Here is a 27,900-nt window from a genome sequence, read left to right as displayed (position 1 = left end):
AGCACCCTGCTGGCCAACAGTGCCAGTGGCGGTCATTGGTAACCTGGGCCTTGACTGATCCGGCATGGAAATCTGATTTATGATTCACATATTTGATTTGGCAAAGGTTTTATGCTGGATGCCCTTCCTGACCCAACCCTCCGCATTTATCTGAGCTTGGGACCAGCACTAAGAATGCACTGGCTTGTGCACTTCAGTGGCTGGATTAAATGATAACACACAGAGGTCATTTAGAAAAAAACAAAAGGAAAAAAAAACAAACAACCAAACCAACCAAAAACAGCATTTTACTGGATTAAAGCATGCTGTAGGTTTTGTCTGACCAAGACCGTTAACAACTATATAGCGCCTCAAATTACTACGTGTCTTTATGTCAGTGTTAAGGGCAAGACTAGTGAACCCAGTAGCAAGAAGACAGCGGACTAAGGTAAGTAGGGAAGAGGGATTTATTGAGGTAGGTAGGTGGACAAGAGGTGATGGTGTAGAGGTGGAGGTAGATAGCAGAGCCAGCCGCGCCAGATGAGGGATCGAGTGTGGCTGGACTATACTGGGCTCGGGATCGGCAGGAGAGTAGGCGAGGGCAGTCAGCCAGGCAGGCATTGAGGGAGGTAGGCAGGGGCAGGCAAGGCAGCCAGAAAGGTGAACCAGAGAGTTGCAATACTATGCACAAGGAAAAGGCAAATTAGATTGCAGAGAGGCCAAGCGCATGAGAGTGATGGGGTAGCTCAAACAACGACCCAGCAATGAGTGGTTGAAGAGCCGGGTGTTTTATACTAATGGGATAGATGAGCTTGATGGAAAGCAAGTGCATGGCTGAGCTGGTGAGGTGAAAGTATGTTAGGAGGGAGCGAGAGAGATGAGAGACTGGCTGCAAGCTAGGTGGATGTTGAGGGCATGACAGTCAGAGTTACTGGCGATGTCATTTTTCCCCCTTTTTTTAGTTTCTAGTAAGATTCGTAGCTTTGTTTTGGTTATTTTGCAGTAGTGCATGACTGCGAAAGGCTTCCATTAAGAAAAAAAAAATCCATAAAAAACATCTCATTTGAATAAAATACCACAGTAACGTGTCTGTGAATGTTCTCATTCATCCAGATCATGGTTAGCCAAAAGAATTGAATTGAGTGCAACTCGACTTGGTATTATCCATGAAGACATTTCGCCTCTCATCCAACAGGCTTCATCAGTTCATGCCTTTCTGACTAGACCAAGCTAGTCTGACTGGCTGGGGATGGAACTCAGATATATTCATCACCAGCCAGTTAGACTAGCTTGGTCTAGTCAGAAAGGCACGAACTGATGAAGCCTCTTGGATGAGAGGCGAAACGTCTTCACGGATATATACCAAGTCCAGTTGCACCGATTCAATTCCTTTGGATACCACAGTAACCTTTCAGCCATCATTTTGCTGAGAAGTAGTCTAAGTGTTCCTTAATGTTATCTAAAGAGAGAGGCAGGAGGTGTCCTACAGTGACAGTATTGTAACGAAATAGAGAAACTTGAAATCAAGAAAAAGAAATACCACCTTAAAGCGGCTGTAGATAAAATTTCAACTCCCCCCTAGCGTTTCCATTTGTTTTTATTGTTTTCACCACTGTCACAAAGACAACCGGATCACTTTCCGTATAGTAGCAGCCTGGCTACTGTCCAAAGTAAGAAACAACCGTAAGAATCCCAATTTGAACTAGAAACCCCGATCTCAGTGCTATGATAAAGGCAAAGTAAAACATCCAGAAGTATTAATAAGTAGGTAGGTTGTGCTACTTAATGATACAGTAGAAAGAATGCTAACTGAATGTCGGTTTGGAACCCTCTCAAGTCTCACGTGTTGTATCAAATTTTCTTTCTCTGTCGAGATCTGTTTCCCCCTAGCCAGAATTCGATAACAACACCGGGATGCTTGATTAACCTTAAACTAACTTAAGCTAACCCTAACCTTAGCCTAACTTCAACCTAACCCTAAGCTTAACCTAACACTTAACCTAATCGTAACCAATAGCTAACCTGTTTCCATGCAAACACTTTCATCTAGCTAGGAGGAAACCGATATCAACAGGGTTACAGAGTTCGATACAACACCGGAGCTCACTCCATCGAGTGAATGCCCATCTGAGATTCACTCTTGTTTTGCCTTTTTCTATCATTCTCCATCTTTGCCTTCTTTTCCTCCTCCCCCAATGGGTTCTTTTTCTCTTGGCAGGTAGTTTCCACCGTCATTTCAGTTGTTTCACCATTCACCATTCCCGCTACTGGGGATAGCTATAGGTACTGATATTTACCGGGGGAAACAAAAGTGCTATCCTCTTCCTATTTTGGTTGCACAATGGTTGACACATTTCTTTTGTGCCATAAATGGAGCTTTCTTTTTCTCGCAAGATCGTACCCGGTGGCAGACAGAATTGCATGGTTGAAAGCGATGCTTATAGAGAACCAGTCTGAACACTGATGGTGTCATTATTCTATAGCCACTACACTATGCAATCAACATTTACTTCATAAGGATAAGTTAAAGCAAAAAAAGTTGTCTACTGCCGCTTTAGAGGTTACCATGGCATTTGGCTACCAGATAAGTTACTTGTTTCCAGGAGTGGGATTTATAGATTGAAAATAAGATGTCCTGTAAAATACTACTACAACTAATACAACTTATGATATTAATAATAATAATAATAAAAATAAGACGATGATGAAGAATTCTGGAGAATTGATTTCACTTGTAGTTGTTGATCATCTATGTATGTATTAAGAAAAGTCTTCATATCTCATGCTTTGTTTTCCTCTGGTTGGGCTCCCTACTGTTTTTGTTTTGATTGTGAATTGGCCCATAGAAGATTCCCCGCCAGTATGGTATGTGTCTGTTCATGAGGTCTACTGTAAGGTTTGATTTTGGAAAATGCACGCTGACTACATAATCAAAACAAAGGCCGAAAGCCTTTGATATTATGAAGACCTCGGGGTCGTACTTGTCATGAAGAAATACAGCGTGTGTGTCCACTGAAGCGCGCACACACACCACACACACACACACACACACACACTCTCTCTCTCTCTCTCTCTCTCTCACTGGAAAGCAAGACACACTAGCTCTCTGAAGTCAAATAGTGCTGACTTGCTTTCTAGAAAAATAATTTTTCTTTTGTTTTTTATCACTCCTTCCTTATTTTGTCTGCCCCCATCTGCTAATTAAAATGTAATATTGGCAGCAGACAGGTTTTGTAAACATCATCGAGGCTTTGTATTGTCATGGAAATCTATACTGCTTTGATCTGCTTCTTCAAATAGAATGATTATGAACTGTGAAGAAGCAAAGGTACAACTAGTTCAGGCTTTGCCCCCCCCACACACCCCTACCCCCCCCCCCCCCCTCTCTCTCTCTCTCTCTCTCTCTCTCTCTCTCTCTTTCTCCCCGCCCCCCCACCTCTCCATCAGTGTATGTGTATGAAATTGCACCCTCTGCCTCCTTCGGCTCGACACTCTGGCTGACCTCTGTTTTTATTCTTTCCCTTTCTCTTTCTTTGCCTTTTTCTTTCTCACCCTCTCCCTCTCCTCCAGGGCTCTCCGGCATGTGTTTGGTGGGAACCGCACTCTGATGCTGACCCGCTCTTCTTTCCCTGGTGTTGGGAAATATTCGGGTCACTGGCTTGGGGACAATGCTGCCAACTGGAACGACATCAAATGGGCCATTCCTGGCATGCTAGAATTTGGCCTGTTTGGGGTTCCCTATGTGAGTACTGTATGTAGTAAGCTTCTTGGAGCAGAGAACACAGGTTGGGGTAACCCCTAAGTAACATTATAATTACATCACTGAATATGTGATAATAGTTTATTTTCTAGTCTCTAAGCGAAACAAGTTAAACCTCTCACCACTGCACAGTCTTTCTTGTGATGTCTTTCAGTTTAACTCACTAGCATCTGCTCCTTCCTTTTTTCTTTTTTTTTTGTTACATGAAAGAAAATGGTTCAGAAAAAGACAGAAAGACAGGGCGAAGAAAGAACCGGTCTATAATTACACCTGTTTAAATTGCTCTTATAGAGCTGCCATTGGATCCAGACAAAAAGACCCACACAGTGTAGACGCATGAAGACCCACACCAAGTCAATATGCACACACACACACACACACACACACACACACACACACACACACACACAAGTACGACACTAACACACACATGCAAGCACGTGCACACACGTATAAACTGCCAAGACACAGAGTGCAAATAGCGGTAAGAAGACAAAAGGGGATTCAAACACACATACACACACACACACAATAACGTACACGTCTCCAACTGTGCTCATTTGGTGGTCTCAGAAATGCCAGCTGACATTCTACTGGGGCTGTGTCAAGCGGGTTTTAGGATTTTCCAGCTCCTCGATGCACACACACTTGACGGAGAGACAGAGTAGGACAGATTGGGGGGTGGGGGGGCGCTCACAGGGAAATGGGATTTCGATTGATTCCCTCCCATTGAGTCTACTGTAAAATGTGGGCAGTAACAAACAATAGCAAACAAGTGGTCTCTGTGGGCTGACCATTGAGTACTGACACTATCTTGGACTGTATTGGTGCAATTTATAGAATAAAGGATCACTGTCCACATGAGCTGACTGCCAATAAAACTTGATTTAGGTGAACTGACATCAAGAACGCTGGTTTAATTGAAAAACAGGTGGCCATTAAAGTCCATGTTTTTGCTGCTTGCTTGCCTTGCTAAATTGGTGGATGAGGAAAATTCAGTTGCCACAGTTCAGAGTGGCCTGACTGATCTTGGAAAGCTTTTGGGAGATTTTGTTTGGTAAGACTAACACAGATTAGATTTAAGGTAATGTATGGAGGAGTCAACTAAATAATAAAATAAATAAACAGATACATAAATAACCTTTTTTTCCTCTTGTTTTTCTCCGTAATGCATCAACACTGATCTTGACCCTGGTTTCTTGAAAATGGGGTCGACCTGAAAACAAAGCATTTTCTTGTAGATTGTCAAATGGCAGTTTAGGATGTGGTTCCATGAAACTACACCTTACATTTATTTAAAATGTAAAAAAAAAACAGCATTTCAGAAGTACAGGTGTTGGGTCTAAGTCGAGCTGTCCGCTGTCTTCTCGTATTATGTTCCCAGATCGGAGCTGACATCTGCGGTTTCTTTGACGATAGCAGCGAGGAGTTGTGTCGCCGCTGGATGCAGGTGGGAGCTTTCTACCCTTTCAGTCGGAACCACAACGCCCAGGGCTACAAGGTACCGTTGAGGGATTTGTACTACATCTCTTATATATTAGACTGTCAGTCAAAGATTTATGTATCACATAACCTTTTGTGTGGTCTCAAGTGCCACTGGGTATACATCAGCGTTTGCTATGGATGTATATTTCAAAGCAAGAGATTTTCATGAGACTATTTGGAACAAGCGTAACTCTGATGCAATACTGATAAAATTATTAACACAAGACATCGAGTGGTACCGGGTAGCAATTTTGAGCCAAAGACTTGTCAGATTTACACGTGTATTTAAAACTGTCTGAATCAAGTGATAGCTAGCAAAATCATTCTGCTGGCACAGTTATAGAGCCGTAAGGTAATGAATAATTGGAAAGGGCACCACAGCATGTCCAGCATATACATTAACAGCATGGGTGGCGCCAGTGTCAGGCTCCCATCCACTCCATCATGGGATGTGAATGCACTGAGATCAAATTTCAATTCTGAGAATAAAGTCAGAATTCAAATAAAGTCACAGTTCAGAGATTAATCTGAGGACTCCAAAAAAAATTTTTTTAACATGTGACCCTTATATTTTCTTTGTTACGACTCAGATGAGGCATTTATCTGTATATTCGTTTGATTGTCTTTACTTTAAAATAACATCAGAAATCCTACACTTGGGGGCGTTCAGGTAGCATAGCAGTCTATTCCGTTGCCTACCAACATTGGGATCGTCGGTTCAAATCCCTGTGTTACCTCTGGCTTGGTTGGGCATCCCTACAGACACAATTGGCCGTGTCTGCGGGTGGGAAGCCGGATGTGGGTATGTGTCCTGGTCGCTGCACTAGCGCCTCCCCTGGTCTGTCAGGGCGCCTGTTCAGGGGGGAGGGGAACTGGGGGGGAATAGCGTGATCCTCCCACACACTATATCCCCCTGGTGAAACTCCTCACTGTCAGGTGAAAAGAAGCGGATGGTGACTCCACATGTATCGGAGGAGGCATGTGATAGTCTGCAGCCCTCCCCGGATCGGCAGAGGGGGTGGAGCAGCGACCGGGATGGCTCAGAAGAATGGGGTAATTGGCCAGGTACAATTGGGGAGAAAAAGGGGGGATAACCTATGCTGGTTTTAGCTAATAGAGCAGACTGTTGCCATTTGCTGCAAATTAAGCATATTCATAATAACCATTCACAAACCTTACAGGTAGGTTGTGAATTCAGTGAAGGCCAAATGTCAAAGGAACCTCGAGTCATTCAATGTCAGTTAGAGAAAGACACCTCAGTGATTCAGCTTCTGTGTTTATACCCTGTCAGCTCTCTTTTCCCCAGGTTTACACATTGCAGTGCAATAAACTATTATCGTAGGCGAACACAAAAAAAAAGAAAAAAAACTTTGTAGAAAAAATCTGTTTCTAGCAATACACAGCGTGAAAACAGATAGTCTCACATTATTTGTAGTGTGACATTTCTCTGCTCATCATGGTTGCAAAAATAGCACTGGGTGTTTTGGAGAGACAGAGAGTTGGAGAAGGAGAGGAAGAGAGAGGGAGGATGTGGGGGGGTGTATTTGCTTGAGGACAGGGGCATGATGATGATGATGGATTTGAAGTGAGATTTCCGACAAATGAGACAGCCAATGTGTGACCTTTGCTTTGCCCTAATCACGACTCTCATTGCAAGGCCATATAGGCCATAGTCCGCCTCTCCCATCCCTCTCCCCCAACACACACACACACACATACACACACACACACACACACACACTGATACAAACATAAAAGCACTCGCACACACTGTTTGCATCAAACTGCTGTTCTCTGAGGCATCGAGGGCATAAATGATTAGCCAGATGAGAGGAGCGAGGCCTTTCAGCGGCTAATCACCCACTCACACTCCACTATTAAAGGATTAAAACCATACTTCTCCTGTGTTTCTCAAGTCCTCTTTTCTTTCCCTTCCCCTTTTCTCTCTTCAGTCGTTCATTACACGTAACCACCCACTTAACACTTGGTGCACTTTATCCATTATCTCACTCGGCTTCTCAGTCGGTTGTTTTTTTTTTTTTTTTTTCCTCAACGTGTACTTTCTATCCTTCTTTTGCGTCGTCATACTTGTCTTTTTTTGCACACTATTTCATTTTTCTGCCTTGTCATCTCTTGCTTTCTCCTCTTCAGCTTGTCCTTCACTAGAATTAGTTCATTGTTGGCGTGTTGTTCATAAGTGAAATAAGATTGTGACAGGAGGATCCAGACACTTAAATGAGAGAGGACTTAATTGGAGAGGGACATTCTGGAAGACTGAACATTTTGATAAATAAAAGACCTCTAAACATGAATTATGGTTCCTTTGCAAGCACAGTTGAAATGCTATAAAACAATTTCTCTTTATCTTTTCATAGCAGGAACAGGGACAGTTCAGTATCACATCCTGTATCATACACACATGCCGCTGCACATATTTTAGGCTACAGGCAGACAGATTAACAACACACAGGCATTCCTGCATGATCCTGTTTGTCCTCTGTTGTCACTCTGTCACTCCATTCATCTCCCTGTCTCCAGCCCCAGGACCCAGCAGTGTTTGGCCCCAATTCAAAACTGGTAGCGAGCTCCAAACATTACCTGAAAATCCGTTACACCTTGCTGCCCTACCTTTACACATTGTTCTACAAGGCCCACACCACAGGAGAGACTGTTGTACGCCCTGTCATGCACGAGTAAGTCATAATAAAACTTATATTCACAATAATTCACATTATCTCTTTAATTGTGTTGTTGTGCTTGAGAACAGTGCCGTCACAGGCTTGAGTTGAAGAAAAAAAAGACAAATGAACACACTGGATAATTTTGTTACGGAATTGATGTGAAGAAATTGTGCGCTCTGTTAAAGATATGATATCGTTGAGATAAATGTCACTGCTCACCATTATCATTACGTTTGCCTTTGACAGCAGTTTAGACAGTACTCTCATGAGTTACATTTCATTTGTGTTTCTGATATCAGAAGGTAGTCCACTAGGTTGGTTGAGTGAACTTCAAATCCCTTGGATTTTTTCTACACATACAACATAAATATACAGTACTTAAGAAGCTGATAGTTTAACAGAAAGTCATAAAATGGAGGTAGTTTTTCAGAAGCATTATGCACTATTAGTGATTAGTGATTTAACGGCTGTGGCGGCGCGGGTGGGGCTTGTTAGCGCCAGCGGGGAGGAAGACACACCCTGAGGCAAGTTGTGGAGCCTTTATCGTGCCCGCTGAGCCACTGGATCACCCTCTTGGGCCACCACTGGGACAAGACTGTTGTCAGTGGAGGGGTTTGGATGAAAGGAGACACAGGTGAGACGGTTAACACAGGCTTTTTATTTCACTGGCTATGGTGCTGGAGACACTGCCTTGCTCTGCTCTGCTCCCTTCTCTCTCAGTCACTCCAGCTCTGTGTCCTGCCAGTGTCTTTGTCAGTGTCAGTCCAGGACCCAGCTTCATTGTCAATTAGGCACACCTGAGGATGCTCTCCCGAGAACCACTGTCCCCTCTCTCTGCCTACAGCCAACGCTAAACCACTCCCCACTCCCACAATGGCATCTATCATTCATTCATTCACTCAGTATCCAAACCGCTTATCCCTACTCAGGGTCGCAGGGATGCTGGAGCCTATCCCAGCAGTCAGTGGGTGGCAGGCAGGGAGACACCCTGGATAAGCCTCCAGTCCATCACAGGGCTGACCACACACACACACACATTCACACCTAGGGACAATTTAGTATGTCTGATTCACCTGACCTGCATGTATTTGGGCTGTGGGAGGAAACCAGAGCACCTGAAGGAAACCCACACAAGACACAGGGAGAACATGCAAACTCCACACAGAGGATTATCTGGGATGACCCCCAAGGTTGGACTACACTGGGACTCGAACCCAATACCTTCTTGCTGTGAGGTGACCGCACTAACCACTGCGCCACCATGTCGCCTGGCATCTATCAACTTCAGTGAAAAAACAGAGCAGGAAACAATTGTTTTTCTTTCTACATAGCTAAATTTTGACCATATCCCCTCCTTTAAATGCCATAACAAAAACAGAAATAGTGGTAAAAAGTGGTAAGAGGACATGAAAAGGTTGTCCTTAAGATTTGACAGGGAACAATACAATTTTGCAGATATAACTTCATCGAAAATAAGCAAACAAGGCTACTACACAATAAATGTGGTAGGCAACTGCATTGATTTTATCTGTGCCAGAAATTGACTGAATGAGATGTCTAATATGAATGCTGTCTCATCAATGTGGAATATAGGTAGTTTGTTAACTTACACTTTTCTATGTTTCCAGGTTCTACTCTGATCAAAACACCTGGATAGTGGATCGACAATTCCTCTGGGGAAAACACCTGCTAATCACACCTGTATTAGATCCGGTCAGGAAACACACACACACACACACATACACACACACAACATACCCAAACAGTGTATATACTCATTACAGATAGTAATAAGCCTCGTTGATGAAAAAGATAGCTGATCAATCACACACACATACACACACACACACACGCACACACGCACACAAACACAGGCACAATGCTACACACATATACAGTACACTCACTGACCCCCGCTGGGAGAACATGACATGGGATTTATTCTCTTTCTTGCCCTCCCCTCCCCTCGTCTCTTTTTCTTCTCTCTTTCATATCCTCACTCTTTTCTCACAGCTCTAATGAGAGCACTGACCTCATTACTGGCAGATTAGAAGTGTAGATAGAAGTGTGTGCGTGTGTTTTTGTGGCTGCGTGTCTTATTGCACTTGTAAATGCGGGTGCACATGCACGCTCACGTACCACAGATTGCAGTCGGGTCAAGTGTGTGTGTTCACGTCTGCGCATGTGCATGACCATATAAATGTCTGCGTGTGGGCCAGTGTGCATCAGCAGGTGTGGCAGCGTGTGCGCACATGCATATATGCACAAATTGCAGTCATGTCAAAGTGGCCTGATTAACCAGCAATTTAGCATAGCCTCTCGTGTATTACAGAGTAGTGGGGAGTGAATTGGATTCAATGTGTGGCTGGGGATGAAATAACTTCAGTTAGTGTGACTGTGAAAAAAGTGTCCAATACAAGCGGGGGGGGGGTGTCAAGTGCTTAGCCTCTTCTCAGGATGTTTCACCATGGCATACGTTGACGGTATAGGTTATTTCATGCTGAAATGCTGAACAGAGATATACTTGACAGTGGGTTGAAGAGGAGACGCCGTGTTGCTGCAGAAAGTCAGGATGGGTCATGCTACACGTGTAGAACATGCGTTGCGTGCTTCCTCAAGAACTGCCGCCATGCCATCAAGAGCAGCCATCTTAGCTCCCGCCTGCTCCGGTGGAACTGCTCCGTGGCCAAAAGGACCAGACAGTATTTGTAGCAGGTGGCTCCCATGTCTTGCACAGTTTTGTGTTAAACCGCATAGTTTATTTTTCTCTCTCAAACAGCAAAATAATTTAGTCTGTTGAAAACCTTATCTGAATAGTATTATTTCAGTTTTGAAAGACTGCTGCATTCTTTGATTTTATGCCCTGAAATGAACTGACCTTGTCTCGGCTAAATTTAAGCTGCCGTCAGTGTTGGTCTTGACTTAGAATCAGTTTGGTCAAGTACTTTCTGGATGCAGTCTAAACGCTGAGTTATGCTTGCTACAGAAGTTGACCGTTGGTGTAACAGAGGCTGGTCACTGCTTGGTCCATATGAAGGATGAGGCTACTAACTTGCGTGACAAGCATAAGTCATCGTCAAATATGATGTATTTTTTCGTTGCTGTTTTGTGAATAGAAATTTGTTTTCTGAAGGAGACATGCTACATTGAAATTTAGCCCCTCTCTTTCCCTCCTTCCCTCTTTCTATCTCCTTCACTATCTATGTTGCATTTTCTCTCTGCCAGCCTCTCCCTATCTCTCTTTCTCTATTTCTCTAATGATGCTCTAGTTATATCTTTCAGATCAGACTCGATGCTTTAACCTTGATCTGTGTGATAAACTCTCTCTCTCTCTCTCTCTCTCTCTCTCTTTCTGTGTCATCCCCTCCAGTCTTCCTCCATAACCCCCTCTCCCTCGTTCTTCCTATTACTCCCATTTTTTCATCTCTTCATCAAACGTTGGCTCCCTCATCTCATCTGCATTCTCTTAATCAGCTGCACTCAACTTACCCTTGTGATCTCATCTCATTTCATCCCATTTTATCTCTCTCTCTCTCTCACACACTCTCTCTCTCTCTGTCACACACACACACACTCTTTCTCAGCCTCCATCTCTCTCTTGCTTCTGCCTCTGATACTGTAACTTACCTGCGATCTGATCATCCTGCCTGTCTGAATCCTGGGCCTGCCTGATCAAATCTCACCTTACCATATGGCTAACAGGGCGTCGGTGCACTAAATGAGGATACAGCCCCCCTGCCTTGTTCCTCTCAATCAGGGTTAGCAGCCATGCTAACTCCTGCAGTACCGCCCCATTAGTAAGTGGGGTGAGTGATGGCTAACGGGAGCAAATCAGACACCAGAAAACGAGGTGCAGAGGGAGCATCAATTTCCCCGGGCTGTCATCCCTTGAGTTGAGTAGCAGTTGTGACAGGTGATCTGCCTCAATCTGTAAATGAGGCCCAAAAGAGGACATAGATGGTCATTGAAACTGATTAAACAGGCAGCCACTGCGACATAGTTTGACTTTTTCTCTCTGTGAGTTTTACATTTACTCAGATTTTACCGTCGTTTTTCTTTCTCCTTGTTCGTCTTTGTGTCGTCCTCCCTTATTTATTTATATTCTGTTCTTCTTTCAGCATTTTGTCATCCATCTCTCTTGTTCCTAATGACAGGCCTCTGAGGGGTATGAAATAGGACATGCTGTTGAAATGGATTGAAAAAGAGAAAGAGAGCAAGAGAAAAGAGAGACAGGAGGGAGAAACAGCTCCCAGTGAAATTGGATGCGAGTGATGGTGTCATCAGCACCTTTGATGGACGGCCATGGCCGACACAGATGACATATTTCACTGTTTGGTCTTTTTTGAAAGGGACTTGTAGTTAACTCTCTCTTTCTCTGGTCTCGTTCTCTGTTCTGTCTCTCTCCATCTCAGCGTCTGTTCTGTCCTGTCAGAGGAAGCCGATGAGCGACAGTGCTATCAAAGACCTGGTGCTCAGCTATTGATTGCTCCTGTCTGTCCACCACCTTAAGCCATCAAAGGCTGTCACCCATTGGTCACCGCTCAAATCCCCCCCCCCCCTCCAATCTGTTGCATCATAGCAGTGTCGAAAGATGTGCAAAAGGCTTTTTGTGCAAATTCTATAATAGCAGAGGCTCTTTTCAAGCAACTTTAAATTTGTTGCATTTTGGAGTTTTCTATTCATTTTAAACTTTGGTTGAGCGTATGTGAGGACTGTAGTGTTGAGTCAGAGTTGATCTTCAGGATGACAGGCATGGTTTGATTCCTGAGAAGAGGTTAACACACAGTGACTTAATATCAAAAGTAAAATTTTTGTTTTTTTTTACATTATAGTATTTTTTTAAAACTATGCATATGTATACACTACCGTTCAAAAGTTTGGGGTCACATTGAAATGTCCATATTTTTGAAGGAAAAGCACTGTACTTTTCAATGAAGATAACTTTAAACTAGTCTTAACTTTAAAGAAATACACTCTATACATTGCTAATGTGGTAAATGACTATTCTAGCTGCAAATGTCTGGTTTTTGGTGCAATATCTACATAGGTGTATAGAGGCCCATTTCAAGCAACTATCACTCCAGTGTTCTAATGGTACAATGTGTTTGCTCATTGGCTCAGAAGGCTAATTGATGATTAGAAAACCCTTGTGCCATCATGTTCACACATCTGAAAACAGTTTAGCTCGTTACAGAAGCTACAAAACTGACCTTCCTTTGAGCAGATTGAGTTTCTGGAGCATCACATTTGTGGGGTCAATTAAACGCTCAAAATGGCCAGAAAAAGAGAACTTTCATCTGAAACTTGACAGTCTATTCTTGTTCTTAGAAATGAAGGCTATTCCATGCGAGAAATTGCTAAGAAATTGAAGATTTCCTACACCGGTGTGTACTACTCCCTTCAGAGGACAGCACAAACAGGCTCTAACCAGAGTAGAAAAAGAAGTGGGAGGCCGCGTTGCACAACTGAGCAAGAAGATAAGTACATTAGAGTCTCTAGTTTGAGAAACAGACGCCTCACAGGTCCCCAACTGGCATCTTCATTAAATAGTACCCGCAAAACACCAGTGTCAACATCTACAGTGAAGAGGCGGCTGCGGGATTCTGGGCTTCAGGGCAGAGTGGCAAAGAAAAAGCCATATCTGAGACTGACCAATAAAAGAAAAAGATTAAGATGGGCAAAAGAACACAGACATTGGACAGAGGAAGACTGGAAAAAAGTGTTGTGGACGGATGAATCCAAGTTTGAGGTGTTTGGATCACAAAGAAGAACGTTTGTGAGACGCAGAACAAATGAAAAGATGCTGGAAGAATGCCTGACGCCATCTGTTAAGCATGGTGGAGGTAATGTGATGGTCTGGGGTTGCTTTGGTGCTGGTAAGGTGGGAGATTTGTACAGGGTAAAAGGGATTCTGAATAAGGAAGGCTATCACTCTATTTTGCAACGCCATGCCATACCCAGTGGACAGCGCTTGATTGGAGCCAATTTCATCCTACAACAGGACAATGACCCTAAACACACCTCCAAATTGTGCAAGAACTATTTAGAGCAGAAGCAGGCAGCTGGTATTCTATCGGTAATGGAGTGGCCAGCGCAGTCACCAGATCTGAACCCCATTGAGCTGTTGTGGGAGCAGCTTGACCGTATGGTACGCAAGAAGTGCCCATCCAACCAATCCAACTTGTGGGAGCTGCTTCTGGAAGCGTGGGGTGCAATTTCTCCAGATTACCTCAACAAATTAACAGCTAGAATGCCAAAGGTCTGCAATGCTGTAATTGCTGCAAATGGAGGATTCTTTGACGAAAGCAAAGTTTGATGTAAAAAAAATCTTATTTCAAATACAAATCATTATATCTAACCTTGTCAATGTCTTGACTCTATTTTCTATTCATTTCACAACATATGGTGGTGAATAAGTGTGACTTTTCATGGAAAACACAAAATTGTTTGGGTGACCCCAAACTTTAGAACGGTAGTGTATGTGTAAAAAGTACAATGAAATTATTTCACTGTCGCTTAGACAACAGAGATTTATTCAGAATTGTGGGGTTTTTTTTATCTCCTGTAGGGGGTGGTGAGGGTGACTGCATACGTCCCAGATGCTGTGTGGTTTGACTATGAGACGGTAAGACTGTTTCCTGTTTCCTCTAAACTCCTGTGAACCAAAACCATAATCCCAGTTAATGTTTCATAGTTTTCAAAATCAAAGTAGTAGTAGTAGTGGTAGTAGTAGTAGTAGCAGTAGTAGTAGTAGTAGTAGCAGTAATAGTAGTAGTAGTAGTGGTATTGTAGTAGTAGTGCTGTTGGTGGTGTTTTTTTTTTTTACATGAAACTATTGTTGCCATAGTTATCTTTAGTGTTCATACTCACTACAATAAATCCCCAAACCTCCACAGTATGGGTGAAGGATGTAAAGGAATTCAGAAATGGCATGCAAAACTTTTCCACCAGTCCTGCACTGAAGAGGGAAAAAAAAATGATTGCATACTTGTACGTAAGGGAAAGGAAGTGAAAGAGTGCATGCCGGCGTACACACGAAGCATGTATCACACGTAAGTCTTAACCTTTGGCTTCTTTGTCTGAGGCAGAGACAGGCGAGATAAGACAGAACAAGAGCGAGGACAAAGGATGGAGTGAAGAGGAGGACAGAGAAGAGGGGCACTATCTCCCTGACAGGACAGAGAGAGAGATAAAAGAGGTGTCGAGCTCCTGTGGGACATTATTTGGGCATCACAGTAGCAGTGTAAAGTGCCCACTGATCTGATGAGCGATTAGATTGGCTGTCTGGCCGCCGGCCCTTGTCCTGGTTGGTCCCCGGTGATTATCTGGGTGGGAGGATAGTGGGATGAGAGGGAGGGGGCTGTTGATGGACAAAAACATGACCAAGAAAAACGAGGTAGGGAGGAATGGGACAGATAGAACAGAAAAAGAAAATGGGATAGGAGACCGAAGAAAGGAAATGGTAAAGGAGAATGGAAAGGGGGGCAAAACAGGGGGAGAAGAATTAAGAGAACTGATGAAGGATGAAAAGCAGCTGTCGCACAGAGTAGAGAGAAGAGCAGAGAAGAGGATAAAGGAAAAGAGAGGGTTTTTTTGGGGGGGGGGTGTTGGCCAAGAGAAAAGAGGAGAAGAGGGCAGGAGTTAGATAGAGAAGACCTCCTTAGGGCTGACAATGAGGGGGTGATAAGATCTGAAATTGCCTATAGACGCTCCAGTAACTCCAGCCCACACACACGCCCATACTTTACTGTATTGCATAAAATGGAACACACACGCTCGCGCACACACACACATACATACATACACACACACACACACACAATGGGAATGGAGAGAAAAGGGATAAAAACAGAATTAGAGCACCACGAGAGAGAATAAGAAGAGGTGGAGAAGAAGTGAGGGAGAAGTAGAGGGGAGAGTTTTAAATTGTCTTGGGCTGGTTTGAGGATTCTGTCCGCAGGGGTTCAGGAATTAACTGTGCTCTTTCTAGGCCCTCTGAGATATGAGAGTGAAGGGAAGAGGGAGCAAGAGAGAGAGAGAGAAATAATTTGTCTTTTCTTCCAAAAGTAGAAATAAGTGCTTATTAAAGGATTGGCAGTCATACTGTGTGCTTAGGTATAGGTATGAGTGAAAAATAACACACTTAAAGTCCTCCTGGAGCCTCCCAATCTTGCAATTCAATTTTCTGAACTTTTTTTTATACCTCTTAAAGCACCATTTTCCATTGTTCAAAATTAGGCTTATGTATGCAGAAACAGAATTAGTACAGCGCTGCCTTTGCCTAGTGTTACTAATGCAGTGTTTTGCCTTGAAAACCAATAATTGTCTCTCAAAAGGACATTATAAAAAAAAACTAAAAAAAAAACAACTGTGTATGAGGTCGCCCGAGGGGGGGATTGACCACTGCAATTTTTATTTTTTGTTTTCACTTTACCGGTGTTGATTTTACCAGATCAAATAGAATAAGATTATTTCCCATGGTTAGGGGATGTGCCCATTTAAAATCAATCGAAACAACATTGAGTTATATGACTAAATTCAAACTGCGTCGCACATATCAAATTTTACACCAGCCCAAGGCTAGTATTTACCAATTCTAATGGGTGCAAAACTATTACTGCGGTGTAAATAGTCTTATGGTCTTTGGTGGCGATAGTTCCTCCAGGCCATCAGGTTTTATACCTCTGCACATCAGAAATGAGGAAATCTGGGGTCAGTAATGGATTCTATTTTCCCACCAACCAGATGGAGCGCCTGAAAGTCCGCAAGCAGCATTTTCAGATGGATCTACCAGCAGACAAGCTTGGTTTACACATCAGAGGAGGCGCTATCCTCCCTATACAGAGACCTGCCGTCACCACCACATACAGGTACACAAACGCAGCACCACGCCACACTAATGCTGGCGTGAAGCTGTCTCTAGTAAACGCATCACACACGTGTATGCATGCGTGTAGGCAAGCCCTATTAAAATAGATATGTACTCACAAACAAAAAGAATGCAAAGCCAGCCAGCAGACACACAGGCCTTGTCTCCGCTCCTGTTTGATTCAGCGTAATGGCCAAGTGTGATCGCTGGTGCAGATGGCCTCAGAAATCCCTTTGTTTTGAGATGTGTATGTGAGTGTCCTGGCATGTGCATGTGTTTCTCCAGTCGGCGTAACCCCATGGGTTTGATCGTTGCTCTTGATGACAACAACCAAGCAGCAGGGGAGCTATTCTGGGATGATGGAGACTCTCGGGGTATTGTTGCATTTTTCGTTCACTCTGTGTGTGTGTGTGTGTTCTATATCTTTTTATCGCTTACTAAAGGCCTCCTTTTATGTGCATTGAATTGAAGCTGTTATCTCTGCAACACGTGAAGCAAACATTTCCAACACTGATGGTCAGCTTTCACAAATTATAAGTTCAGATGTGTGTTACTGCAAAACAGAACTGCTCTCCTCACTGCAGTTAAAAATGGCAACGTTGTGGCTTTAAACGTGATAATAGATGGAATTAGATTTGTTTCCAAAGTATCAAACAAAAAATTTAAATGATCAAACAAAAACAAAAATCAATGAGTTGAGAGAGAATAAATGACTTGGAAAGTGAAAACACTACTCTCAAGAGAAAAGTGTAAGACTTAGTTTTCAAATAAACAGCAAAAGCAAGAAACTGTATACTGTCTGTCTTGGCTGGTTAAAAAGGTGCCCCTTTGTTTACAGTTTTCTCCATTTCTTTTGCCTTCACTGTCATCTTTTGCATTTACGCTGCCAGATTTTTCAATTATGTTCCTTATACAAACCAGAGACCCTTGGTGCTTTGCTGAGATGTGCCACCTTCATTGATTTCCATTGCACTGAGATTGAAGGTGGCTACAGTGCGGTACCCTGTTCTACCAGAATTTCCCCCGGGTCACAGTACACCAGAATACATGATAGTGAATGGAGCAAAATGCTAGAAAAATCAGCGTCATTCTTGATTTGCAATGTTATTTTGTTTCTGTTTTTTTGGCTTTTCTCCCCAATTGTATCCGGCCAATTAACCCATTCTTCCAAGCCGTCCCGGTCACTATTCCACCCCCTCTGCCAATCCGGGGAGGGCTGTAGACTACCACATGCTTCCTCTGATACATGTGGAGTCGCCGACCGCTTCTTTTCACCTAACAGTGAGGAGTTTCACCAGGAGGATGTAGCACGTGGGAGGATCACACTATTCCCCCCAGTTCCCCCTCCCCCTCGAATAGGTGCCCTGACCAACCAGAGGAGGCACTAGTGCAGTGACCAGGACACATACCCACATCCGGCTTCCCACCTGCAGACATGGCCAATTGTGTCTGTAGGGACGCCCGATCAAACCAGAGGTAACACAGGGATTCGAATCAGTGATCCCCGTGTTGGTAGGCAACGGGATAGACTGCCACGCCACCCGGATGCCTCTTGATTTGCAATGTTAACTAGAAACTGACATGATATGCCAGCATTTATTTATGAATCCTTATTTATTGAGGTTACGTCATATTGATTGGTTAGCTGGTTCATGAATGATTATTTACCAATGGGCATCGCTGTCAGTCTGACAAGAGATTTTTAACAGCTAAGCTCACTGGTGTATAACTACGGCTGCATGATTTTTGTTAAAAAGATAATCACAATTATTTTGCGTAATATTGGAGTCAGGATTATCATGATTATTCACCCATTTTGTGAAATGGAATTTCTTTATTGAGCAGTTTAAAGACAATTAAAAAAATGAATTAAAAGGTAAAAGTGTTGAGGAATAAAATAGCCAGAATTGGTTAAACAATAAAAGCCTCATTGGGTGGGGGTCTTAATTGTTGCACCGTGTGGGACTGCATAACATAAAGTAGCCACTCAAACAACATGACTAACAGTCAAATGGTTTTTCCCGGGGCCAGAATTGTTCATGCTCGGTGCATGTGACAACTGAGAAGCAATTTCTCCTGGGACAAAACTCAGGTAGGTTGGACAACCAAACAAACCATCAAACAAATGGCATCATACGAGATTAGCCCTTTTTAAACAGGACACACCGAAACCAGCCTCCGAAAAATGGATGGAGTAAAAGGTAGAGCAAATGAGAAGATAAAAGGCAGTTTTAATCAAAAGCTACGTTAATGTGTTTTAAGCCCTCATTTGAAGATGCCCAGTGAACTCCCCTCGCTGATATCTGTAGGCAGCGTAGTCCACTGTTTAGGGGCATAGTTAAAAAAGGCTGCATCCCCGGTTTCTTTTGGGTGCGGTTGTGAGAGACTAACAAACTAGCATCAGAGAACCTGAGGGCTCCTACAGGAATGTAAGGCAGCAGAGAATCTGCAATGAAGGCTGGACCCAAGCCACTTACAGCCTTATATGCAAGGAAAAGGACTTTGAAATTGATTCTGAAAGATACAGGGAGCAAGTGCAGTTTTGCTAAAACTGAAGTGATATGTTCCCTCTTCTTTGTTTTTGGTAAAAATTAAATCATTACCCAAAAGAGTGAGGGGTAAAGAAAGGAGATTATAAAGACAGATAGGAAGAGTTTGGTAGGCAGTGATATAAGAAAGGAAGAATGAAAGAGAATTAAATATGATGAATAAAAGATATTTGTTTGATGCCTTTTTCTTTGTCCATTCCCAGAAACGGTGGAAACTGGTAACTACACCCACTACAAGTTCTCTGCTACCAATGTAAGTTTTTACCCACAAACAACTATAGCATTAGCCAAATCCAGACGCCGCATTCATCATGATGCAGACCTACGAGACTTTAATCACATCAGTCTGGTGTATAGACATTACCAGTCCAGAACAGTCGAACAAGCATGCTTGATCCGTGTTGCACAGCAGCAACTTTGTTATATTCCATTTTCCTGTTTCACATAACCCCGTGGATTGCCTTGCATTTTTGATATGTAAGCGAGCACTCTTCCTTCTATATGTCAGTGTTGCAGTAGGGGGTGCTAAGACAGGCAATCTTTGAAAAAAAAGTGTAGTTTGATGGACTTAAATGGGTCCTGAGAGTTTTACAGTTCAATGCAATGGAAAGCTTCACTTGGCATATTTGATCACAGCAAATGTTGTAATTTATGACTGGTGCGAATTGGTACAAATCTAAAATGATGTTTTTCTTTCCTGTTAACTCATCTGCAGTCTACTACTGTATAGATTTCTTTCTTTCTTTCTTTTCTTTCTATATATCTATCTATTTATCTATCTATCTCTATCCACCCATCCATCTATCGCTCTATTAACCTATCAATCGCCAGTATCCATTTCTAGCTATCAGTTTATGTATTTTAATTATTTCTTTGAACCATGATGAGCCATGTATTATATACACTACCGTTCAAAAGTTTGGGATCACCCAAACAATTTCGTGTTTTCCATGAAAAGTCACACTTATTCACCACCATATGTTGTGAAATGAATAGAAAATAGAGTCAAGACATTGACAAGGTTAGAAATAATGATTTGTATTTGAAATAAGATTTTTTTTACATCAAACTTTGCTTTCGTCAAAGAATCCTCCATTTGCAGCAATTACAGCATTGCAGACCTTTGGCATTCTAGCTGTTAATTTGTTGAGGTAATCTGGAGAAATTGCACCCCACGCTTCCAGAAGCAGCTCCCACAAGTTGGATTGGTTGGATGGGCACTTCTTTGAGCAGATTGAGTTTCTGGAGCATCACATTTGTGGGGTCAATTAAACGCTCAAAATGGCCAGAAAAAGAGAACTTTCATCTGAAACTCGACAGTCTATTCTTGTTCTTAGAAATGAAGGCTATTCCATGCGAGAAATTGCTAAGAAATTGAAGATTTCCTACACCGGTGTGTACTACTCCCTTCAGAGGACAGCACAAACAGGCTCTAACAAGTACTATTTAATGAAGATGCCAGTTGGGGACCTGTGAGGCGTCTGTTTCTCAAACTAGAGACTCTAATGTACTTATCTTCTTGCTCAGTTGTGCAACGCGGCCTCCCACTTCTTTTTCTACTCTGGTTAGAGCCTGTTTGTGCTGTCCTCTGAAGGGAGTAGTACACACCGGTGTAGGAAATCTTCAATTTCTTAGCAATTTCTCGCATGGAATAGCCTTCATTTCTAAGAACAAGAATAGACTGTCGAGTTTCAGATGAAAGTTCTCTTTTTCTGGCCATTTTGAGCGTTTAATTGACCCCACAAATGTGATGCTCCAGAAACTCAATCTGCTCAAAGAAGTGCCCATCCGACCAATCCAACTTGTGGGAGCTGCTTCTGGAAGCGTGGGGTGCAATTTCTCCAGATTACCTCAACAAATTAACAGCTAGAATGCCAAAGGTCTGCAATGCTGTAATTGCTGCAAATGGAGGATTCTTTGACGAAAGCAAAGTTTGATGTAAAAAAATCTTATTTCAAATACAAATCATTATTTCTAACCTTGTCAATGTCTTGACTCTATTTTCTATTCATTTCACAACATATGGTGGTGAATAAGTGTGACTTTTCATGGAAAACACAAAATTGTTTGGGTGATCCCAAACTTTTGAACGGTAGTGTAGTATATTTTAAAACTTCAATAATTACTTGAAATTAAAGTGTATATAATACTATGTATGTTGCTTTGAGAATGTTGATTGAGAAGTATAGAGAAGGCGGTTACACTTTATTTTAGGGGATTAGAGGGGGTCAGAAATTACCTAGTAATTTCCTAGTGATAAGGCGGTAATTATCACATAATTTCTTAAAAATAAGGTTCAAATTACCTTGTAATTGGGTTAGGGTTAGGGTTAGCTGTAAAATTACCTGTAAAAACTACCACCTTATTATTAGTACCACCTTATTTCTAAGAAATTACGTGACAATTGCCACCTAATTACTAGGTAATTTCTGACCCCCTAAAATAAAGTGTTACCAGAGAAGGCCAGAAGGAGTTACATTGTGTGCTTGTGGATTTAGAGAAAGCATATTGTGAGGTTTGTGGTTGGAATGACAGATGGGTTCAAGCTGGAGGTGGGATTACATCAAGGACCGGCTCTTAGCCCTTTCTTGTTTGCAATGGTGATGGACAGGTTGATGGACGAGATCAGGCAGGAGTCTCTGTGGACTATGATGTTTGTGGATGACATTGTGATCTGTAGCGAGAGTAGGGTGCAGGTTGAGGAGAGCATGGAGAGGTGGAGGTATGCACTGGAGAGAAGAGGAATGAAAGTCAGTAGGAGCAAGACAGAATACCTATGTGTGAATGAGAGGGAGGACAGTGGAATGGTGAGGATGCAAGGAGTAGAGGTGATGAAGGCGTATGAGTTTAAATACTTGGGGTCAACTGTCCAAAGTGACAGGGAGTACAGAAGAGATGTGAAGAAGAGAGTGCAGGCAGGGTGGAGTGGGTGGAGAAGAGTGTCAGGAGTGATTTGCGACAGAAGGGTATCAGCAAGAGTTAAAGGGAAGGTTTACAAGACGGTTGTGAGACCAACTATGTTATATGGTTTGGAGACAGTGGCACTGACAAAAAGACAGGAGGTAGAGCTGGAGGTGGCAGAGTTGAAGATGCTAAGATTTTCACTGGGAGTGACGAAGAAGGACATGATTAGGAACAATTATTTTAGAGGGACAGCTCAGGTTGGACAGTTTCAAGACAAAGCAAGAGAGGCAAGATTGAGATGGCTTGGACATGTGTGGAGGAGAGATGCTGGGTATATTGGGAGAAGGATGCTGAATATGGAGCTGCCAGGGAAGAGGAAGAGAGGAAGGCCAAAGAGGAGGTTTATGGATGTGGTGAGGGAGGACATGCAGGTGGCTGGTGTGACAGAGGAAGATGCAGAGGACAGGAAGAAATGGAAACGGATGATCCACTGTGGCGACCCCTAACGGGAGCAGCCGAAAGTGATAATAGTAGTAGATAATACTATGTATGTGTTCTCTATCTCTGCAGGAAATGTTGACTATGCAGGTCATCCATGCTGGATACAAAGACCCAAACAACCTCGAGTTTGAGAACATTACAGTCATCGGAGTGCCACAGCCTCCCATATCCGTCTCTGTCGCTCATGACAACAAAACTATCCCACTGCCTGCCACCAGCATACATTACGACATAGCTAAGCAGGTAAACATAGACACACACAGGCAAGTTTTCAACCACACCATTTTTCAGTCATTTATCCACGTCTCTAAATTTACCAAGTGTTTTAACTGACATCATCGTCTATGATGGAGGGTGAGAACATTAACACACAAAAAAATAAAGAAGCCTACAGCAAGATAACTTATCAATTCAACACTACGAGCCTTAAAATTTACTAGCAAACAAATATTATTTTATAGGAGGGGCATCCGGGTAGCGTAGCAGTCTATTCTGTTGCCTACTAACACAGGGATTGGGGGTTCGAATCCCCATGTTACCTCCGGCTTGGTTGGGCGTCCCTACAGACACAATTGGCTGTGTCTGCAGGTGGGAAGCCGTTTGTGGGTATGGGTCCTGGTCACTGCACTAGTGCCTGCTCTGGTCGGTCAGGGCACCTGTTCAGGGGGAAGGGGGAAGTGGGGGGAATAGTGTGATCCTCCCATGCGCTACGTCCCCCTGGTGAAACTCCTCACTGTTAGGTGAAAAGAAGAAGCTGGCGACTCCACATGTATCGGAGGAGACATATGGTAGTCTGCAGCCCTCCCCGGATCAGCAGAGGGGGTGAAGCAGTGAGTGGGATGGCTTGGAAGAGTGGGGTAATTGGCCAGATACAATTGTGGAGAAAAGGGGGGGGGGGATCCTCCCCAAAAAAACAAATATTATTTTTAATACTTTCTAACATTGCATACCTAGGCCAATGCACATTAAAATCGTGGATGTTTTTTTATTTTCTTATTCCAGTGTTAGGTAGGATTTTCACTGGAAAAATTAGAAAGCACATTAATCTCTAACAAAGTGGAGAAATCAACATTTGCGACAAAGTTCCACACAGCCGGGGTTGTCCGGCACAGACACACAGACAAAGATGATCGATGAGGACTCCACTGCTCATTATAAAACACAAAAGTTTCAATAAGGCAGAAATTAAAAGCACACAAATACAGACGTGAACCTCTCAAGCTAACTGTAGCAGAAATAGGGAAACAGGTGATGGAAAACCTCTATTGTGTGATTGGTTGTGTTGAAGCACAAGATCAGTGATCAAGGATAGAATCGGAGGCGATAGAAAATTGGCTTCTGAACATTGCTGGCAAAGGTGCGAACTAGTCTTTACTCTGCCAAGACGAAGCGGAAGTGTGTCGGCCATGTTTGTGAAAAAGGTCTATTATGTTAACATTAGGCAGCTGGTCCACACTCGACTCCACCACAACATAATCACATTATATCATTTCTGGCATCCCTCCATGGGTTATCTGGCAGACGTGGAATTAATTGTAATATTTTACTGATCACATCTAAAGCCTGGCAAGGTCTGTATATGTAGGGAAGATTTTTGGGGACCAAAGTGACTATTACCCAGACCCTAACCCAAAGAGGACAATTGATGAAATGCATGGCAGAAATCCAAGCTGCTACGTTTTGTAAGCTGAAGCAGTAAAAAGACTTTGTTACCAGAATAAAGTGTTACAATTGACCTTTCGCAAAGTCCCGCCCCCCTTAGTTACTGCCCGTCAAGCATTTCAGAACTATCCAGGAAGTAGCCGGAAAACACCAAAACATGAAGGAAGAAATCAGCGCATTGTTTGGGTAAAAGTAACAGTAATAATATGTTAGCTGTATTAGCTATCAATAATAGCTAGTAGCAAGCTTAGCTTGGAGCAGACAGGTATTTTTGTTGATTTTGGATGGATTAAGCTGGCCATGGGTTCTGCTATACTGCGAAATCTATTGCCGACATTGCGGTTCTTGCGTTCTGGGTTTCGGGAAGGGAAAGAAAATTACACCCCCTCCAAACTTTTCAGATATCTAGTATCCGATTTGCAGATCCCATAGGCACACCGTTTCAGCATTTTGTTGTGTGTTTTAAAGCTTGACGGACTGTTGCTAAGGTAGGATTGGACAAGCACTGTTCCGGGGCGGTACTTTGTGAAAGGTCAATTATCAATAATGACAGATATCCAGTAAGACAGATGAAAGTGTGAAAGGAGTGCATGTTAAGTTCTCAACAGCTTTTACAAAAACAAGAAACCTGTAGAAAAGGCATTCACATATAATGGTCCAGCTACCAGACAAACTGCTGCTACTGATAATAATAACAACAACGACAATAACAATAACAACAATAATACACTTTCAAATGTCCACACAACTGGACTCTCTTTCATGAGAGAGAGAGAGAGAGAGAGAGAGAGAGAGAGAGAGAGAGAGAGAGAGAGAGAGAGAGAAATGTGTGTGTGTGTGTGTGGTTTTGCAGTGGTTAGCACAAGTCACCTCACAGCAAGAAGGTCCTGGGTTCGAGCCCTGGGGTTTTTTCAACCTTGGGGTCATCCCAGGTCGTCCTCTGTGTGGACTTTGCATGTTCTCCCCGTGTCTGTGTGGGTTTCCTCCAGATGCTCCGGTTTCCTCCCACAGTCCAAATACATGACGGTCAGGTGAATTGGCCATACTAAATTGTCCCTAGGTGTCAATGTGCCGGCCCTGTGATGGACTGGCGGCCTGTCCAGGGTGTCTCCCCGCTTGCCGCCCAATGACTGCTGAGATAGGCTCTAGCATCCTGTGACCCTAAGTTGTGTAAGCGGTTTGGATAATGGATGGATGGAGGAGCTATGAGGCTACAGCAACTGCTGACATGATCAAGAGGCACGGCGCCATAAGGCTTCAAAAGAATCTCTCACTATAATATGTTTGTGCATAAGTGTGTGTGTGTGTGTGTGTGTGTGTGTGTGTGTGTGTGTGTGTGTGTGTGTGTGTGTGTGTGTGTGTGTGTGTGTGTGTGTGTGTGTGTGTGTGTGTGTGTGTGTGTGTGTGTGTGTGTCCATATTTGAGTCTATCCTGAAGGTCTTTCTCATCAAACACACACACACACACACTTTTGTCAAATGACTCTGGGTGATAATCATTCCCTTAGGGTGAAGGGGTAAAAGTGCAGTTAAACCCAAAAATAGGCTTGTCGTGTCCATCGCTCTTGGTGTGCCTCATGTGACAGGGCTTTTCATGGGGTTTTCAACAATCTTGTTATCCTAGGAATTCCATTGCATACTTACATAATAAAAATACTTTTTTTTCCTTCAAATGTTACTGTATTGATGTTTTTATCTTCACCGCTTCTTCCTTTATGGACAGCTTTCTTTACTTTTCTCAGCACAGATAAAATAAAATCTATTTTACAAGCCATGTAAGTTTACAGATACAAGGTATTATACTTTGTTGGTTGCACATGTGAAACACAGACATCACCACTTAACATATGAAGCAGAAGCACACTGATGAAAGCTGCTAAACTCACCTACTCTGTCTTTTCCTGTGCTTTCTTTATCTCCTCTTTCTCGCTGTAACTCCCCACCCATCCTCCAAACCCAAGGTTCTCTCCCTCCATGGACTCTCCCTCTCTCTGGGGGAGACCTACCTGGTGCAGTGGGACCAAGTGATGGCTGAGTACCAACGTTTCGACTGCCACCCCGAGGAACATGCAGATGAGGACAAGTGTAGGGCCCGGGGGTGCATCTGGGAGGTAAAAGAAAAGAAACATGTAGCATAGCACACACACATGCTCACGCACATAAACCCTCAAATACATGTGTCCTATATGCATTGTTTTTATCTCCATCAGTATGAGTCATAATATTGACACTGGCCAAGATAACTTTTTTAACCCATTTGCTGTTTGGGGTAGTTTTGCTACCCTCCTTTTGGATGAATTGTTCACTATATTACCTTTTAAAATTTATGTCACATCAAATGTGCCCACCTTGTCACACATTTCTTTCTTTATTATTTCCCTTTTTATATATTTTATCCCATCCTTCTACTCATCTATGCATTAATTAATTCCTCTAGCCGTCTATGCATCGGCCTGAAATCTCTAAATTGATGCTTGCAAGTCATTTGTAAAGACATTCCAATATTGAAAACAAAAATTTGTCATGAGCCCATGAGGAGTGACACACACTTTCTCATTTTTCTCCCCTTCAGATAAGTAATCTTGAACACGTGCCATGGTGTTTTTATCCTAAAGACTATGGCTACACAGCTAACATGATAACCGATACGGACTCAGGTATGACCTTCGACATCATCAGGAATAAAAAGCACAAGAGCAGTGGCCGTCCAGGGTCACCTGACATCGACACACTTCGTGTGGAGATCCGCTATCACACCGCAGACATGCTACAGTTCAAGGTGTGTGGGTTTTTGTTTGTGTGTATATGTAAGCTTGTGTTGGTATTGGTGTGTGGTGTCAAACTATTTTCATCCTTTCTTCTCCCTATTATAACTTCCCTCTCTCCCCAGCATTGCTGTCTCTCCACTCACCACCTCGCTCACTCAGTCACCCCTAAACACACACCGTTACACCTTCACACAACTTTAATTTGCACACATCCACACACACAAAAACACACACACACACAAACATCCCTTCTCTGACTCTTCTCCCTTCTTGTCTTTTTAGATCTGGGACCCAGCTACTAAACGTTATGAGGTCCCTGTGCCCCTCTCCATCCCCTCCACTCCAGAGACAGACAAGAACAACAGACTCTACCGGGTCCTCATCACCAAGGAACCCTTTGGCATCCAGGTCATTAGAAAGAGCACCGGAACCAAGATGTGAGTACTTCAGCTGTATCAGCTCATATTTTTATTGAGCCGGGGCAATTTTTATGCGTCTTCATCTTCACTGCTGTATACGGTGAGGTAGAATTGTAGTGTATTGTATTTAACATCAGACTTGGAAGTAGGTAGGAGCTAGAAAGGTTGTCTCCAAGCTGGATAGACTGATTCTGATACCCTATGAGGGCATCAGTCAAATTTCTTTCAGCAACTTATTTAAACCCTAACAGACACCCTAATGCACCCTGGCCGATTGCTATACCTCAATCATAGGTTGAAAATAATATTTTCCTCTAAGGGGTT

At 43.0% G+C, this 27,900-nt stretch overlaps 1 protein-coding gene across 1 annotated transcript in view; it reads left to right on the top strand.

The window, feature by feature from the left end:
- The window catches only part of si (sucrase-isomaltase (alpha-glucosidase)), a 112,063-nt gene that overhangs the window by 37,291 nt on the left and 46,872 nt on the right, over nucleotides 1-27,900 (top strand). Inside the window, 12 exon segments of the mRNA XM_056283008.1 lie at nucleotides 3,550-3,721; nucleotides 5,124-5,240; nucleotides 7,763-7,917; nucleotides 9,534-9,618; nucleotides 14,474-14,530; nucleotides 16,651-16,775; nucleotides 17,060-17,148; nucleotides 19,527-19,576; nucleotides 22,798-22,971; nucleotides 26,351-26,500; nucleotides 26,962-27,168; nucleotides 27,440-27,594. Of these exon segments, the coding sequence (XP_056138983.1) occupies nucleotides 3,550-3,721; nucleotides 5,124-5,240; nucleotides 7,763-7,917; nucleotides 9,534-9,618; nucleotides 14,474-14,530; nucleotides 16,651-16,775; nucleotides 17,060-17,148; nucleotides 19,527-19,576; nucleotides 22,798-22,971; nucleotides 26,351-26,500; nucleotides 26,962-27,168; nucleotides 27,440-27,594 (1,536 nt within the window).

This window comes from Lampris incognitus, chromosome 7, assembly GCF_029633865.1.
Source record: "Lampris incognitus isolate fLamInc1 chromosome 7, fLamInc1.hap2, whole genome shotgun sequence".
NCBI classification, from domain to species: domain Eukaryota; kingdom Metazoa; phylum Chordata; class Actinopteri; order Lampriformes; family Lampridae; genus Lampris; species Lampris incognitus.
This window is presented reverse-complemented; position numbering and strand designations above follow the sequence as displayed.